The 17,887-nt window shown below is 44.1% G+C and overlaps 1 protein-coding gene and 1 long non-coding RNA gene across 3 annotated transcripts; one reads left to right on the forward strand and one right to left on the reverse strand.

Moving 5' to 3' along the window:
- The first annotated feature begins 55 nt into the window (after positions 1-55).
- Positions 56-8,879, forward strand: LOC111844743 (uncharacterized). Its single transcript, XR_011993113.1, has 6 exons — positions 56-3,004; positions 4,109-4,283; positions 4,923-5,211; positions 5,892-6,826; positions 7,235-7,463; positions 7,574-8,879. It is a non-coding gene; the product is annotated as an uncharacterized lncRNA (long non-coding RNA).
- LOC111844728 (solute carrier family 45 member 4-like) lies at positions 4,074-17,822 on the reverse strand. 2 transcript variants are annotated; one of them, XM_023813468.2, is made up of 8 exons: positions 13,552-17,822; positions 12,080-12,352; positions 8,879-9,067; positions 7,400-7,579; positions 5,887-6,878; positions 5,642-5,741; positions 5,324-5,535; positions 4,074-5,214 (listed from the first exon to the last, which is right to left on the reverse strand). In XM_023813468.2, exons 2-8 carry the CDS (start codon positions 12,279-12,281, stop codon positions 4,903-4,905), a joined length of 2,187 nt encoding a protein of 728 aa, XP_023669236.1. In that variant the 5' UTR covers positions 12,282-12,352; positions 13,552-17,822; the 3' UTR covers positions 4,074-4,902. The 2 variants fall into 2 exon arrangements, with proteins under 2 accessions (XP_023669236.1, XP_023669227.1); XM_023813459.2 differs by having other exon boundaries at positions 12,633-17,822.
- Between the last annotated feature and the right edge of the window lie 65 nt (positions 17,823-17,887).

Genomic DNA, 17,887 nt, shown 5'->3' on the forward strand with positions numbered 1-17,887 from the left:
ACCCAATGTGCCGTGGCGGGCAGCGGACTATATAATATCGTCCATTTAATCGGCAGATGGAGATTTAACATCACAGCGCTCGGCGGCACCGCGCATGGCTTTGGATACGCGGCAAATAGCAGCTCTGTATCTGATTGATGACCTGAGTTTAATAAATAATAAATATTAAAAAAACAGACGCGGATTAATGCATTGGCTGTCCTAGGCTATAGCCTGGGCCCCAAACCGTACAAACAAAACAGACGCACATATGTGCATGACTCATACGTCACATCTTACAAGTCCAAAACAGCCGCTATTGTAGCGAAATAATGTCACTATGTTCAAAATACTCCCCGTTTCACCCGATAATATTTCACTGCAGTACTTGAGTTTAGTCCAGATTTGTACTCATGCTGCCTTTAAGTTATTCGTACTGACCAAAAGAAGTTAACTCTGCCACAGTATTTAATTAACTGGCAGACTTGCTGAATCTCTTTCAAAGGAAACCCCTAAGGAATTTCATTTCTCTGTCTCAGTATAAAGTCAGGGCCAATGTCCCAGTTTCATCTGGTTGACATTCTTCATTTCCCGATGTTACCAAATTAGAGTTCAAAGTGTAAAAAATGTCTTGAGCAAGGCTAAAAGAGCAAAAGCCTATTCATAAACTGTCCATCTGTTGGCCTTACAGGGAAACAGGATTTGACCTTAGTGCAGAGAATAGCCCTTGATGTGCTGCGCTCAGGCAGTATACTGCTGTTAGATTAGATTAAATTAACTTTATTGATCCCAGAGGGAAATTCTTGTGCATGCAGCAGCAAGTACGCAGATCTCAAACACACATTTAGTTCAAAACAGACAAGGTGCAGTGACAGTTCACATAGTACAAACAAGTAAACAGTGCTAACAATTTGATAAGTACACTATACAGATAAAAACAGGATCATATGACATATTAATTGAATAATAAATATTAAGAGAAATAGTAATAAATTAGCAGATAGTAATGTGTGACTAAAAAAACAGATAGCAGTAGACATTTTCCATTGGAGTAACGGTAGTAAAATTACGGGGCTGAACCCCCCCTAGTTGGCAAATCCTGTGGATATAATTGCCAGACCCCCCACAAAATTTATTTCTGGTTATGTACCTGGCCAGGAGGGGGCGTTGTGGTGCCTAATGACAGCAGGTAGATAACAGCCCCAGTAGCTCTTCATAGCACACTGTGGTGGAATGGGGGACCCCCCACCCCCCAGGTGGTGACTGGTCTCAGGGGCTCCCTGTTATGCCAGAAATTGGCCACCAGCTCTTTTGTCCAGCTTATGTTAAGCTGCAGGTTGTTCTCCCTGCACCACAAGGCAAAGTCCTCTAATTATGTCCCCCAGGTCTGTGCTCTGATTCATCTCCATTGCTGATGTATCCTACAATGACAGAGTCATCTGAGAACTTCGGTAGATGGCAAGAGCTGGTGTTTTATTGGACGTTTGATGTATAGAGGGCAAACAGGAAGGGAGACATAGCAGGCAAACAGGACGGATCCCTGAGGTGCCCCAGTGTTACTCACCACCATCTCTGACACACAGACCAGGAGCCTCACCAGCTGCCGTCTGTTAGTCAGGTAGTCTGTTAGTCAGGTAGTCTGTTAGTCAGGTAGTCTGTGATCCAGGCGACCGTGGGCCCATCAGGCTGAGTTTGTTATTAAAAAAATCAGACATCTATCATCAGATGGTCTAAGCTTTTGAATTTGTCACTCTGGGCTTCATACCAAAAATTTGTCTGGCAATATCTGAGCATTACTTGCACAATATGCGTGAAATACAATATAAACGGCCACATAGAAAATGCATTTGCGTTATAGGATGTTTTCTCCCATTTTCTGTTAACAGTGCCATCTAGTGGTCATCCCCCAAACATATATTTCCCAAAAAAAAAATCCTCATTTCAAGTAATGAGTTTTATTTGTCACATGTACACAAGGTATATAGTGAAATGCAGCAAAAAATATGATTACTCTGCCTTCTGATCCACAAGAGATGCAACACATCGACTGGAAACTGACTCCGGACCCCAGCATTGCATTCTTTAGCTAAAAATCCCTGAAACATTTTCTACTTGTTTTGTATGGTAGTGCTAAAAAACTACAGAGACAATATATTGTAGCATCATAGATGAGTGGAAGAGGCAGGAAGGGGAACACATAAAGGAAGTATGATGTAAAGAAGGATAATGTTTTTAAACATTGTTCGATCGATCGACAACGACGACGACCACCACCACCACCGAAATGGCGCGAGCTGCTCTGTGTAGTAACGACATTGCTGCGCTTTTACTGATATATAAAAACCAGTAAAACTAATGACATTTCATAAAAATATTTTCCAATCGTTTTAAAAAAATAGCTGATACATATGCATACAAATGTTTGCATTGTGGCTGGCGTTGTTCATTGGTGAGGCATCGACCAATAAAATGACTTTATTCCCACCCCAGCCCCGCCCCCGACTCTGCTCTCTCAAGTTTTCATTTACAAGTGCACGAGTGAGTTTTGCTACAGGAATATCGCAAAAAGAGTAGCAAAAGTCAAAGCGCTAGGATTTGACGTTGTACTGCCAGATCTGAGAGGTTGTGAGTGCCGACTTGTGGTTGTACAGCTTAACCGAAGTAAAGCGCAAAGATAAATGTGTAGTACACAATTGTGCCTGTCATTTTGTTTATGTGAATGACACTTTACACATTTGTAACTATTAATCTGCAACTTCGAATTCAAAACACAGGTGTTCTGAGTATTGTCTGTGTGTGCAAATCGATAGATGCAGCTTTTCACATCAGAGCTGTGAGTATAAATTTCAACTTACAAATACAAATATTAATTTTACAAGTTCTCACATTCAAATTAGCAAGCTCTCGAGTTTTGCTACTGTTTTACCTTCATACAGTGACAGCAGGCCTCCGCCTCTCAGGGTCTGCAAGACAGGACATCCGCATTGCCATGGAGCAGGCCTGTCCGCTGCTGGATGCTGAAATGGTATGCTGGAGTGGCTCAAGTCAGCAGGCCACTTGTCCCTCAGGCTCCTGGAAGTTGAGGAGCCAGGAAAGTGACGTGTAGCTGGTCCTCAGGGAGAAGTAGGCGCGATAGAGGCAGGCTGAAAAGGCTTCAGGCTCACAGCCAGTGTGTGGGTAGATTGCTCCACCAAACCATTGCTCTGAGGGTGCAGGGGGGTGGAGTGCTTCAGTTCAACCAACCCGTTGAGTATAAAGAGTTACAATCACAACGTACTACACTGATTGGTTGAAACAAAATCTTGTTCTGGATTTTTACTTTCTGGACATAAACTATCCACCTCTGCCCACAAGTTCAACATTTTGCCCGCAATTATAACTTACAAGTAAGTAATCTACAAGATATTGCTGGATGACCTCAGGCACGCTGGAAAGTCACTTACTGACATGGCAAACCAGGTGACGCCCCGGAAATATGAGCGCAGTCACCAGGCCTATTTGCTTAGTTATCAGAACATCTGTGATGCTGAGGCAGGGGTTTATGGCCAGAAGCCCTTCAGGGAATTTATTAGGAAAGACAGCAAACCAGCTCCTTTTGGTGACTATGCAGGACTGCCCCCCCGGCAGCTGAGAATTCTACCACTGAACCACCGGTGCTGCTTCCTTATGCCGCTGCAGTCTGAGATCTCATGATGTACACCTTGCCTATTCATCTTTCATACATTACTCCTCATCCATTAAGATGCTTTTTTTCCCAGAATAATATGATAGATGTAAATATTTAGTGCTGTATTGCTATAACCAGTAGTCCCTTAAACATCTTCACTGTGACTCTTTTGCATGGAATTCCTCCTACCGTACAAAGACAGTGAATTGTTCTGTCTAAATTGAGTGTGTATGTCCTGTGATGGACTAGGATGCTGTGCTGGGTGTTCTACTGTCTGTACCTTCTGCGGTCTGGGATTGGCTCCAGGTTTCATATAACCCTGAACTGGATAAGCACTTTGGAAGTTGGATAAATATTTTATGATTTTTTTTACCTTCAAATTACAAAAAGACAACAGCATTAATTACCAAAGTAAAAACAGAAAACGAAAGGTTGTAAGTCTCAATTTTACTTCTTGATAAGGCAGGTTTACAGCGGTGGCACGATGTGCAGATGGTGACGTGTTTTTGCTGCCAGCAGTGTAACATCAACACCAAATAATAATAATGCTTCCCAGAAATACCACGGAACATTCTAGAAGGAATCTGACAGAGGAGTCATATCCCAGCATGGTGATGAGGACTCTGAACTTACCCAGGTAGACAGTACAGAAGTTAAGGGTTTAGAAGTGGTCATCCTAAATGACGCCTGCTTTGTGGATATGAGACCCCTGATGACCATTGACAAAGATGTCCCTGCTCCAGAGGTGGAGTGTTCAGGCCCAGAAAGTAAAAATCCAGACCAAGATTTTCTTTTGACCAATTAGTTTGATACTCTGTGACCAGAATTGGGTAATTCAGGTCCAGAGAGTACAAGTCTCGACCAGGATTTTGTTTCAACCAACCAGTTGAATACTCCGTGACTGTTTATACTCAACTGGTTGTTTGAAACAAAATCCTGGTCGAGACTTGTACTCTCTGGACCTGAATTACCCAACGCTGTCTGTGGCTGTGACTCATTATACTCAAGTGCTCAGTTGAAATAAAACTGAATTTTTACTTTCTGGACCTGAACTATTCACTTCTGCCCTGATCAGAGATACGTTATGTTATATCATGACCAAAGTCACAGTGATCTACAATGAAATGGGTCAGTTTCCTACGTAAGAGCTGGGATGTGCTTCACAAAGAATCTCTCAAATAAGGCTGTATATCCTATGAGCAGAACCATGACCATGTCATCTTCCCTGTAGCCAGTCAGGAATGTGACAAACAGTGCTACACATCCTGTGTTTCAGGGATCCGGGGAGGCACATCCACACGCTGTCTAATATTTGCCTCTCGTGGAGCCAGGGCCTCCACCGGCTCTTCATCCATGTCTGGGTAGATAACCAGGAAGGTGGAAGTGAGGAAGGCCAGGAAGGAGGCTCCTGACGCCACTATGGGAATGACCCTCACGCTGTCGATGGCATCCACCACAAAGCCAAGTGCTGAGGCCACCAGAATCTGTGCCACATACACTTGACAGGTCAGGATAGCACAGTCGATGCCAAAACCTCGCTTGGACTTCCCAGGACTGTGACGGAGGTACTGTATGAAAAGAACCAAAGAAATCGATTAGTCTATGTTAATATGAGAAACGTCACACTTAAGCTTGATTTTGAATTTTTCAGAATCGATTATAGATGGAGAGTCGCACCTCACTGAGTTCATGGTATTGGCCTAGCAGAGCGTAGGGGCTGTAAGACATGCTCATGGATAAAATGCCCATGGTAGATATCATCGTCATGGATACATAAACATTTGGGAAAATGGCCATTGTGGCCGTGCCGATGGAGAATCCCAGCGTGCCCAGAATGTAGATGATCTTGATGCTGAGGTCAAAGAGGTCCAAGAACTTTTGGAGCAAGGCTGTAAAATAAATAAATCAAATCTGTTTAGAGCAGCACATGAATGAGTGTCACACTGAATGAATGATGACCACAAATAGTCATGTGCGTCCTACAAGGTTAACCACCTGAGCAAACGGCAGCTGTAGCAGCATAGATGGCCAGTCCCCAGCAACCCTTCTGGACACCTTGGCGGTAGTCCAGTAGGGCTGTTGAGTTTGCAGTAGCCTGGAAATGAAAAGATAAAATATTATTTGTTTATATTTACATATATATATATATATATATATATATATATATATAGCTCCAAACATCATATTTCTCAGCAATGTTGTATTATGGTTATGATAACATGGGGCAAATATGTTTTTACCGAAGGATCTCCATCGTAGACAACTTGACCCATGAAGTCCGTGTAGAAGACGACCTGAGCGGTTAAGGAGAACCAGGTGAGCAGATGGCAGAGGCAGAGGCGGCGCAGCGCTGAGGGCATCGTGAGCATCGAGAGCCAGATCAGACGCACGCTGGTCTCAGGTTCCTCCTGCTCCTCACTTTCAGCGCTGGAGGCGGAGCTCAAAGTGCGGCGTCCCGACCAGAGTCGAGGGCGACTCCTCGGCTCGCAGATATCATTCACACTACGGGACAGCTTGACCGGCATGCCCGCTCGCCCATGCCGGATGTTGCCGCCCGCCCTGCAGTGGCAGGAGAGCGTGAAGGAGGTCTGCCTGTACAGCGTGTGGCAAAGAGGCCTCATGGGATGGCTGGGGGTTAAGCCAACAAAAGCATGGCTGCCAGGACTGTGTTTCAAACCAAGATCTCTTGTAGAAGGTTTGGCTTTTGGCTCTTCGATTATGACCATCGCTTTCTCCTGAGATTCCTGCCGTGAGGGGGACTGAGTGAGTTTCTCCTGGTTGCTTTCATTACTTCCAGGGTGACTGCCTATTCCCTGGTCTGAGAACCTCAGATCCCGAAAGATGGACAGTTCAATCTCTTGATGGAAGACACTTAGACGATCTAGATGCAGAGTAGCGTCAGCCGTGGTCAATGCGGAGTCACTTTTGCTCCTTATGAGGCGCCTGACTACATCTCGCTCAGAGCAGCCGTCCCTACAGGGCTGGTGAGGCTCATCGCCGGCGAAGACGTCCAGCTGCGGAACTTCTTCAGGGGACATGCTGTCCTTCTCGTCCTCTGGCTGCTGGCCCCAAATCCGCTCTTTAATGCTGAACAGATGCAGCACCACTGAGATAGTGAAGAAAACAGCAGTGAAGAAGAAGAGGATCTGCTCTCGTGCCTTGAAGGCCAAAGCCCAGAAGGTGGTGGTCCAGTCTATGCCTCCAATGATGTAACCCAGGGCTCCTCCCAAGCCTGTACATACAAGTTGTTAAGTTAGTGGTGAATACCAAGCAAATACTATCAGTCAACTCACTTTGGAATGGTGTTTTAATGAATAAGTAAGCTAAAACACCAGAATGCCTGCAAGCAGTTAAAACGTCCCCAAGTTTATAATATTAAAATAATATATTTATTTTACTATAAAAAATAACCATATGGAATGATCTCACAACACAGAATTACAATAAACAAAAAAATAATCTTTTGGAAATGTGGTTGGTATTAGTGGGTGTTAGCTTAGTATTTCACTAATGTGAAAATATTTAGCTGAACCGTTAAATCCGTAACGGCTTTTGTATGATTAAAATGGGAGTTTTGTTTATTTTTAGTGATCAGAAGTGGTGAATGCCCTGGGAAATGTAACGGTGAAGCTTTGGCATTGGCTTCTACGTGACCTTTCCATCTACCCGATGCTGCACTGACTACTTCCCCGTAATGACTGTGTGTCTCTGGGCTGTTCGGAGTGGGGTAACGAGGCTGAGAGGGACGCATACCGCCGCTGAAGGCATGGGTGTTGAGCGCTATGTCCTGCTCCTCCGTGTCGGCCACATCCAGCAGGTAGGCCCGAATCGGCCCGTCAGAACCATCCAAACAGAAGTCCAGTATCACGACTCCTACCACCGTCAGAATGAGACCCGTCAACTGCTGGTTTGGCACGTCCCCCACAGACAGACCTGCAGGCAAGAGCACCTCTTCTGTAAATGAAGGATGGTATCCATCCATCTTCCACCACATCACCATCACCAGGATCATGAGTGAAGACTGGAGCCTATTCCACTCGGCACCGGGCACACGGCCAGGGAGAAGACTGGACAGCCAAACAAACCACGATGATGGGATCAGTACCATTATTCACCATAACTTCTTTATTCAGCAAGGCATCGTTAAGAGTGAAAATGGGGCTAAACTCCTTTAATTCAAACAGAAAGATGAGTGTAGCTGTTCTGCCAGAAGGAATTATCTGTACTTCCGTTCACGCTTGGGCACATCGCTTTCGGTTCAGTGCACAAAATGACACGGATGAACACATTTCTTGACAGATGCGGAAATGAAATTCACAAGTATATGTTCAACAGGAAAAACATAATGGTAATTGTGGTTGTGAGATTGTTAAAGCTAATCCGGGTTACAGTCACAATCAGAGGTTTGGAAACATTTGGATTTCCCAATTAATTACACCAACACTTCACAGAATATTGTTGACAGGACCAAGACTGTTGTCACCTCCATTATACTGAACTTGGACATGTTGCGAAAACATGCAACGTGATAACTTGACAGAGATATCATGAGTGTGTGCCAGAGCCAGGCAGAAACAGCATCTGCAAGTTGGTCTCTACGTGCCATTTAAGCAAGTTAAGCTACTGATAGATGACCACACTCGGTAGTAGAGAACACAAGATGTAGTTCATTATGATTCTTATGATGTTATAATGTTCAAATCTTAAGTGCTATACATTTTTTTACGATGTGCAAACAAGCACGTCTTCTTAATCATTCATGTCGACAGATGCATTGCCTTTGGTTTACAACTTTTCCTCATTGTGTTTGCAGTTTTACTAATGAATATTCTCAGATCAAATTCTGTTTTCCCTACTGTACTGAAATTGCACTGAACCGTGACCCAAAATTTAAGTTTGTATCGAAAAGTGAATTTTGTGAACAGTTACACCCCTAACGGTAAACATAAAAAAAATCGTGAAAATGGCCCTTAATCATCGCATGTAAAGTGGTAGAAAGACAATTAATTTGTTTTGTTTTTATTTCAGACCGATAAAACCACTGAGGCACAAAACAGTGTGACATATCGGCTGGTACCTGGGTTGGTCCCGGAAGCAGTTTAATCCTGTGATTCAAACACAATGACATGACAAGCAGATACTGTCCTGAAGAAGCTGGAACCTGGAATACTGGCGTGCAGCATGGGCAACCATACAAACAAACCAGGGAAACTCCGGAAATATGAAACACACCTATTAGAGAGCCATTGAAGAAGAGCGCCAGTCCCACTAAGATGCCCAAACAGAGAGCCAAAATGAAGGGTCTTCGGCGACCCCATCTGCAGGTGCAGCCATCGCTGGCTGAGCCCAGCAATGGGGTGATGATCAGCCCGAGGACAGGGCTCAGGAACCACGTCAGGCTGTAGAACTGATCCGGAAGTCCTGGGCGGGAGAAGGACACAAAAAGTAGAGTCTCTTAGGGTGAAATCCCAAACGAGCAGAGGCTCCCATTTAGCATTATCACGTAATGACGATTAATAAATATCGTTAATATGTTGCAGATTTTTCTGCCGACACACCAGTTCATATGCTCCATCCAGCATAAGCCAAGGGGTTTTCTGCAGCGTCATTTGAAAAGCTGTAGACTGTGAGATTTTGAGTTTTAATCTCAAATTATTTTATTTTCAATTTCCTTACCACTTCAGGTGCATTATGTCTCCCTGTGTTGCAGCTTTCCTCCGAGTCTGACAGTGTATGTACCTCCTAAGGAACAAGAATCTCTGGTATGGTGGAACCTTGCTGTGCGCAGCCCTGGACGGGCCGCCAGTCCATCATAGGACACAGTTGCCTGACCATGTGACTCTGGACTGCTGCAGGGCACTCGTGTGACACAGGGAGAGCATGCACACTCCTAACACACACAGAAGCCACAATCCTGGGGGGGGGGGGGGGGCGAGGCGATGGTTCTAACCGCTGAGCCACTGTACTGCATAGGATACATGGCTAATAAAATAAGCGCCATGTAGCCACAAGGAAACATTAAAAAGGTACAGGTGAATGTCCATGTAGCTAAACAAATATTACCACCTTTAAAATACTAGACGAGGATGAATAACCCACTTGGTTACTCTACACTGTCCACCCATCAACGTTATGTACAGTACTGTGCAAAAGTCTTAGGCATTCTAAGAAGGTTCTGGCAAACTGTCAGGCAACTCAGGAGGGGGAAGCAGGGCATTACCCATGCTCTTTACAGCAAGGATGGAGAACTGTTGACCTCAACTGGGGATATAGTCGGGTGGTGGAAAGAATACTTCGAGGATCTCCTGAATCGCACTGATACGCATTCCTTGGAGGAATTAGAGCTGGAAGACTCTTCAGTGGTAGGGTTCCGGGGGAGGATAAGATTTGCTCCAAGTTCTTGGCGACTCGATGTTGTTGGGCTGTCTTGGCTGACACTCCTCTTCAACATTGCATGGATGTCGGGGACAGTGCCTTTGGATGGGCAGACTGGGGTGGTGGTCCCAGTCTTTAAGAAAGGGGACCGGAGGATGTGTTCCAGCTTCAGGGAGATAAAACTCCTCAGCCTCCCTGGGAAGGTCTATGCCGGGGTACTGGAGAGGAGGGTCTACAATCATGTCCCTCAATCAGGAGGGCATACAATCATGTCCCTCAGAGGGTCCTGTGGGGAGTGCTTCAGGAGTATGGGGTACCTGTACAAATGGAGCGAAGGCTTGGTTTGCATTGCCAGCAGTAAGTTGGACTCTTTCCCAGTGGGTATTGGACTCCGCCAAGGCTGCCCTTTGTCACCGATTCGATTCATCATTTTTATGGACAGAATTTATAGGTGTAGCCAAGGGGAGGAGGTGGTCTGGTTCGGGGACCTCAGGATTGCGTCTTTGCTTTTTTCAGATGATGTGGTGACCTGCAGCATGCACTGGGGCGGTCTGCAGCTGGGTGTGGACGGCTGGGATGAGGATCAGCACCTTCAAGTCTGAGGTCATGGTTCTTGAATGGAAAAGGGTGGATTGCCCTCTCCTGTTGGGGGAGGGGTTACCGCCTCAAGCGGAGGAGTTTAAAGTATCTCGGGGCCTTGTTCACAAGTGAGGGAACAAGAGAGCAGGAGATCGACAGACAGATCGGTGCAGCGTCAGCAGTAATGCAGACCCTGTACCATTCTGTCTTGTCAAAGAGGGAGCTGAGGTGGAAGGTGAAGGTTTACCAGTTGACCTACATTCTTACTCTCACCTATGGTCATGAGCTCTGGGTAATAACCGAAGCATGAGATTGTGGATGCAAGTGAGTTTCCTCCGCAGGGTGGCTGGGCTCCGCCTTACAGATACAGTGAGGAGGTCAGACATTTGGGAGGGACTCAGAGTAGAGCTGCTGCTCCTCCGCATCGAATCAGACTCAGAATCAGAATCCTTTTTATTAGCCAAGTATGGTTCGAGCATCTGTCGAGGATGCCTCCTGGACGGTTCTCTGGGGAGGTGTCCAACCGGGAGGAGGCCCCGGGGCAGACCCAGGACACGCTGGGGAGATTATGTCTCTCAGTTGGCCGGGAAGCGCCTTGGGATTCCCCCGGAGGAGCTGGAGGAGGTGGCTGGTGAGAGGGAGGTCTGGGCATCCCTGCTTAGGCTGCAAGCCCCGTGACCTGAGTCCGGATAAACGGCAGAAAATGGATGGATGGATGGATGGATGTATGGAATTAGTTGAAATTTAATGAGGAAAAGTTTGAATTTAGAGATCAGTGGTTATTGTTGACACACCACAGCACACAACAACGAAATGTGTCCTCTGCATTTAACCCATTTGTGACATCGTGACATAGCAGGGGGCAGCTAATTCAGCACCCGGGGAGCAGTGCTTGGGGGCGGTACCTTGCTCAGGGTACCTCAGTGGTGCCACGCTGGTCAGGGATTCAAACCTGCAATCTTTCAATTACAAGTGCACTTCCCTGACCATTAAACCACCACTGCCCACAAGAAAATAAAAGGCGCTTCAGTTTGGGAACTGAAACGGTGTTCATCTAGCCATCCAACAGGACATCAGTATCAGTAGAAGAAATTGTTTTATTTTTATAGAATTGCTGTTAATTTGTGTATGTTCTAATGTTAAATTGTGTTTTTTTTTTGAGCAAATATAGACTCACTACCCAGATAAACAGCCTTACGCATTTTCATTGACTAAGTCTTTTGCACAGTACTATAAAACAAACCTTCAGACAGGTGGACAGGGTCTCCCTGGGAATGTGTGGGTGTTTTTAAGTACCCGGCCCCTCTAAGCAAAGCCCCGTGTACCTGACACTGTAACCCCCACCGGAAAAGGAGTAACTGACACCTAAATCCTAACACTAGGCTGAAGGACACCTGGCTTTGTAAACACTTCTGTCTGTCATCATTACAGTACAGACCATAATAGCATCACATGGTCTGCTTACAGATGACTCCCTACCTATCTGCAGCAGTAATGGCGTCACCAAGGCCGTCTCCATGGCGTAGCAGAATTCCCGCCCAAACGTGATGGCGCCGTGCATGACCCACTGCCTCATGGGGACGTGGTCACCAGACTCCTGCCCATTGCTGGACCCGTTCACCAAGACCGTCTGCTCGCCTTGAGCTTCTAGGCCGTCCGAAGCAGATTTCTGGGAAGACATGTTGGATTGGATCCGACCTCCTGTGAAGAACACTGGCCTGGCTTTGAATGTCCCTGCTGAAGTTCCCCGTTCTGATCAGAAGAATTTAAAGAAAAAGAAAAAAGAAAATTACTTTGGTATAAGATAGGCAGGCATCCATAGGTAGATAACTGGCTGATTTTTTTAATGTACATTTTATTTGTGCAGCAGAAAGATGGAAGCTAACAGGCTGGTCAGATATGTGTAAGATACAGTTTAAATCCAGCAGGAAAAGACACTGATGTCCAGCTGTCACCCAGAAGAAGCACCTCCTAAATACCAGAGTGGCAGCATTCATGCATCAGTTAAAAGATGAAGTTGTAAATCTTTTACTTTGGAAGCTGGTGATGAGTGTTTGCACAGTAAGGACACAGTGCACAACGTCAAAGTCCCCAAAGGGGATCTGGGGCTGCCGCAAGCGGGCCTTCGTCGGGAAGCTGGATCCTGCTTCGTAGGAATAGAATGTCCTTAATCCAAAGTCTCACCGTATAACCACAATGTATTTCAGCTGAAGACAATAGCAAGTCAGGCACCTTGTAAAACCACACGAACATCTGACCCCGTGAAATGTATTTCTGGCTATGCGCCTAGTCGGGCTGCGGGCCTATATGAAACACGCGTAGTGTTTACGTGAAATATACAGTATTATAATGTAAAAAAAAAAAAAAAACATTTTAAAAACTAAATGTAGCTCATTAGCTGACAGCCACAGCTAGTCAATCACTCCTAAAAATAACGTATCAAAACAAAATTTTCAAAAACATGTGGTTTATCTCCCGAAGAAAATAAAGTCTGCTAATTTCTGTCTACATGACGCGATAATTACAAAGTACCTAAAGTAAATATTTAAAGGCTGTTAGTTAAGTATTATTTTGCTTTCCCATAAAGATAGACCCAGGTGACAGTAAAATGGCCCGTCAGTAATGTGGCATAAATAACGTATAAATTATACCCATACTGATTAACACCCACGGTTATAATCGTATTAAATTACGACGACTCACATTAAATTAAACAGATTCACTAACTTATCGGTAACGTGGTCTCCGGATAGACAGCTTTAATTACTGACGTTAGCACTCAGTAATTAGGCCACTTAGCCCGGTCTGGAAAAGTCTCATAAACCTCAGCCGCCGATACGGGTGTTAGCGCCTCCTGCAGGTTAAGAGCTTCATTACAGTCACGTGGACACATGTGATCATACACTGCATGCAGAGACGCTGAGTACCAATAAAGAAGGTAAGATGCTTACCTGTAAAGAAAAAGCAGGCCGTTTGTCTGCTTGATTATCCCTGTGATCGTGTTACGCGCCTTTGCTCAGTTCATACATGATGAGCAAGGGGCTCGCGCGTGCCGTCACACGCCTTTGTTCAGTTCATATATGACCAGCATCGGGCGAATTCTTACATACAACATGCCGCTCACACGTGGATATGGCACACTGAAGACACACCCCTTCGTTCGGTTAATATGTGATGAACGTGGGGCGACGTATTACATAGACCAGTGTATTTCAACCTTTTTTGAGCCACGGCCATTTTCTTCCATTGGAAAAATCCCACGGCACACCACCAACCAAAAATGTTACAAAATAACATTCTATAGCCTAGTAATGACAAAATAGTCTCTCAATTTATTTATTCTCACTCAGTGTGCAACCTGAGCCTGTTTGGATGAACACAAAGCTGATATCCCGGCATGAATTGAAGACAGACACACAAAAGCTCTTCCTCAAGAGCTCTCAGTCTCTCTCTGTTTTTAGTTTTTATACTGTATGAGTCAAGCTTGAAAAGCTCAGCTCACACAGATGTGGAAAACGGGAGTAATGTTGAAATAGCTTTGTTGGTTAAGAATACATCACTATTACAGCACAGACAATCGACAATGGCATATTATTTGCAAATAATAATTCGATCATTTTCAAAAAAGTTTTTAGACCAATTAAGTGAAATTGGATAATTTCCCACGGTACACCTTACAATCTCTAGTGTGACGCGGCACAGCGGTTGAAAATCACTGACATAGAACAGAAAAGAATCTAAGTATCTTAATGTTCTGTTTTATGTATACAACTACCCACATACAACGTTTCATAGTTTCTCTATACGTTTTTGTAACGATAGAAGGTTCTCACACAGTTTTTTTTTCTTCAAACCATTAATGGGAACATCAGGTTGAACAGGGTTCGTTAATCTGTCCGTACACGAACAAAACATGCCCGTGGAAGAAAAATATTCTGATTGAGGAAAAAAACGAGTGCTTTTTTTAATATATATATATAAATGGTTCGGGCAGCAAGGGCAGGTGCCCAGGCATCCCCACCCCTACGGGTTCAGAGTCCAGAGTCTCAGGAAGGTATTTATAGAAGTGGGATGGGCGGCAGCCTCTCCGATGCTGTGCAGATTGCACAGTAAAAAGTCACAACTTTATAGATATGCAAGCAAAGGGCACAGTGACTTACTGCTCAAGATCAATTCCATGCAGGCAGGTAAAGCTGCTTCTAATTAAGTCATGTGCGCTTGCTTCGAACCCGTTTTTCCTCACTCAGTCGGCCCAATTATTTGAAAATTATCTGCGCAATTTGCCATATAGAAACCCAATTAAATTCGGTGCATTCTGACGTCATTCCTACTAGTTAGAAGTGAATTGAGGATGTCTTAAATGCTCGTGTGTACTGGTAAGAACTGAATGAGAGATATCTGAAATGCCAGTATGGCTTTGTATTTTGTACTTGTACTACTACAATGCAGATATCTAAAATTACTATCCGCTTACTTACTTAATGTTAAAAAGGCCACTTATTTTTTTAAAGATTTGAAGAAATATAAAAATATAATATTTTTTTTTTACTAGGAGAGTAAATTCTATGTGTCGTTAGGAAGTTGTAGATACTTTCAAATACAGCTTTTACTAGTAAGAATAGACTTTTGGATCTCCCTGATGAGTGATGACTAGCAAAAATACTATTCTTACTAGGAGAAACGGAATTCTGGAAATCTAAAATACAGTTGCACATAGGAAAGGCGTGTGTTTAAATGTTAAGACGGCTTGCCCTAATCGCCCATACCTAGTTTAAATATGCGAGTGTGCCCTGCATGAGTTGACACCCCACCCTGGCTTACTCCTTGCCTTGCGCCCGTACCTTCAGTTATAATCTCCGGACCCCATCGACCCTGCATAGGACAAACGGGTGTAGTTAATGGATGGGTGGCTGTATTATCAAAGCGACGTTTTCTTGCGTGAATAGCCATGTGCGCGCCAACGTTAAAATTTGGGAACCCACGTTCTAAACGAGAGGCATGCGTTCTCTGTAAAAATTTGATTGGCAATTACAGTTCTGGTTAATTGTAGCTTATCCTATCTATGTAGACCCAGCTGTGAATATTCGTTTTTTCCGTGCGGTCGTGTAATTATGTCTTTTGAGAAATATGAGGATTAGAGTTCACACCCTTTCTGCATAATACAGGATCGTCCCGTAATAAACAAATAAAACGCGGTGTTCCTTTTTGAGCTAGTACGGGACGCAATTTCCCCCTGTATTTTCGGATCATGTCACCTCCCCCCCCACAGGCTAAACAATGCTGCATTCGATTGAAATCAGCAATCAATGGGAAAATGTTTAGGGCTATAGTGTACTTAATGTTTTAATATTTATATTTACTATAGTATTTATAATAATGTCTAATATATAAAAAGATGTCGTTTTGAAAGCAGCATATGTTGCTCCAAAATCTGTTTACTTTACATTTTTCAGGATTTTATATGACAAGATCTGAAATTATACCGGGGCTGTCAATCTAGTGTTCGCTTAACTTTTGGTCAACAGGCGAAAGTGATACATACATTCATGGGTATTCGCGTACACGGATAGATTACGGTATCGGCAGCCTGCATAATGCATTACACAGGCAATCCTCAGGTTAGGAATTTGAAAGTAGGAAAAATAATACGATACATAATATAACGTAATAACAGAATTAATTACATATTATACTGTACCTCGAGCCGACGAATTGCAGAAGTTAGGCAATATTTAGACGAGCGTCACAAAGTATTGCGTACCATTGTACAGTATTTAAGCCAAATTTTTAATACTGTAGGTTATATGGCAGGAAAAGCCTTACGTAAGAACGGACTAAGGGTACTGCTCGTACACTGAATTGCAGCCGCCAAATCTTGTGACCCGAAAGAAACTGGGGAAAAATCAGGGACTCTGCAATGAAAAAAACTTCAGGTGACTTGTCATCTTTGTACATGATATTAGAAAGATTTCATGACTGGGTTGCACCATCAACCTTCAGCGGAGGGGTCACGATATTTGATAGCAGCCACCAAATCTTGTGACCCCCAAAGCAACTAAGAAAAAAATCAGGGACTCTGCAGTCAAAAACACTTCAGGTGCATCACCACAAATAAAAATTGTAATCCTGGAAAGATTTCATATCTTGGGTGTTCAGGTTCTCTCTGTCAAAGGGATGACTAATTAACACCGCTCTCATCAGATTTGGTGACCCAAGTGTGGCTACTGAAGAAGCAACAATGTACCATTCATCTTCAGGCAACAATGTGCTAAGTGGGTCTTCAAAAAGACATGTTCATCGTGTTTACACACTTCAGACAGCTGTCGTCTTACTATTGCCAGCAGTCCTACATTTACTGACACTTGCAAATAGGGTTACCACCCGTTCCTTTTTACGTGGGATGGTCCAGTATAATACGGTAAGGAGCATTTTATGTTCCAGTACGAGACGATCACGTGATATACGAGACGAGTGGCGACACTAATTTTAATTGTGACAGCAAATGCAGTTCACTACAATACAGTATATAATGAATCTCAAAATTGGCTGCATCAGCCGATTTGCTAAGAGTTGTGTAAGTACCAGAATGTGAGACAGCAGTTAGGTAGCCTAAAGTAAGATGATGAAACCGAGAAGCAGAACTATCGTGTTGTTTTCCCAGTTGTCTTTGAAATTTCGCTTAAATTGTAAAGTGGAGATAATTTTTTCTTTTTATTTTAAGTTAAAACAAAGCGAAATAAAATTATTTTACTTTCCCCCGAACAAACGGGGAAATTAGACACAGCACTGACGACGTGTTTCGGCGCTCAGAAATACCCACTCTCGTAGCCTCCTATATAATGTGCAAGAACACGCAGTTAAATTGCATTCCGTAAAATGCGTAGAGTGCTCGTGCACGTGAACGGAAACCTCGCGAACATGTGCAGCAGCGCCCATAGGGTCACAGAATTTGGTTAGAGTCTTTCAGCATCATACACCCTCCTCTAGGTGACCTTACAGGGGAGGATCAGCCCCCAACACGTGTCCAGACAACTAGCTACTCTGACTCCACGACTCTCCTCTCCTGAGCCCCAGCCGTCTTACGGCTCTCTGCCGTTTCGATGGTACTGCGGACGGCTTTCCTCTTCCTCGCTCCTGAAGGCTTACTTCTAAAGACTAAGGTAGACACCGGTTTCACCTTGACACTGATTTCTAAACTCTATTCCATCATTTTATACTGAGGATTGTGTGTTGTGGTTTATTCTGCTTATTGATAATTTTTAATTCCAAAGGCAGATGTTTTATTTA

Source organism: Paramormyrops kingsleyae, chromosome 9 (assembly GCF_048594095.1).
Source record: "Paramormyrops kingsleyae isolate MSU_618 chromosome 9, PKINGS_0.4, whole genome shotgun sequence".
NCBI lineage: Eukaryota > Metazoa > Chordata > Actinopteri > Osteoglossiformes > Mormyridae > Paramormyrops > Paramormyrops kingsleyae.

Bases quoted from the DNA above. Each gene is read 5' to 3' on its own strand.
- LOC111844728 (XM_023813468.2), bottom strand. From the start codon at position 12,281: ATGTCTTCCCAGAAATCTGCTTCGGACGGCCTAGAAGCTCAAGGCGAG. The intron at 5,742-5,886 runs GTAAAAACATAT...TTTCATTTCCAG, and splicing joins TCTACGATGGAGATCCTTCG to GCTACTGCAAACTCAACAGC. The intron at 5,215-5,323 runs GTGCGACTCTCC...CTTTTCATACAG, and splicing joins AATACCATGAACTCAGTGAG to TACCTCCGTCACAGTCCTGG.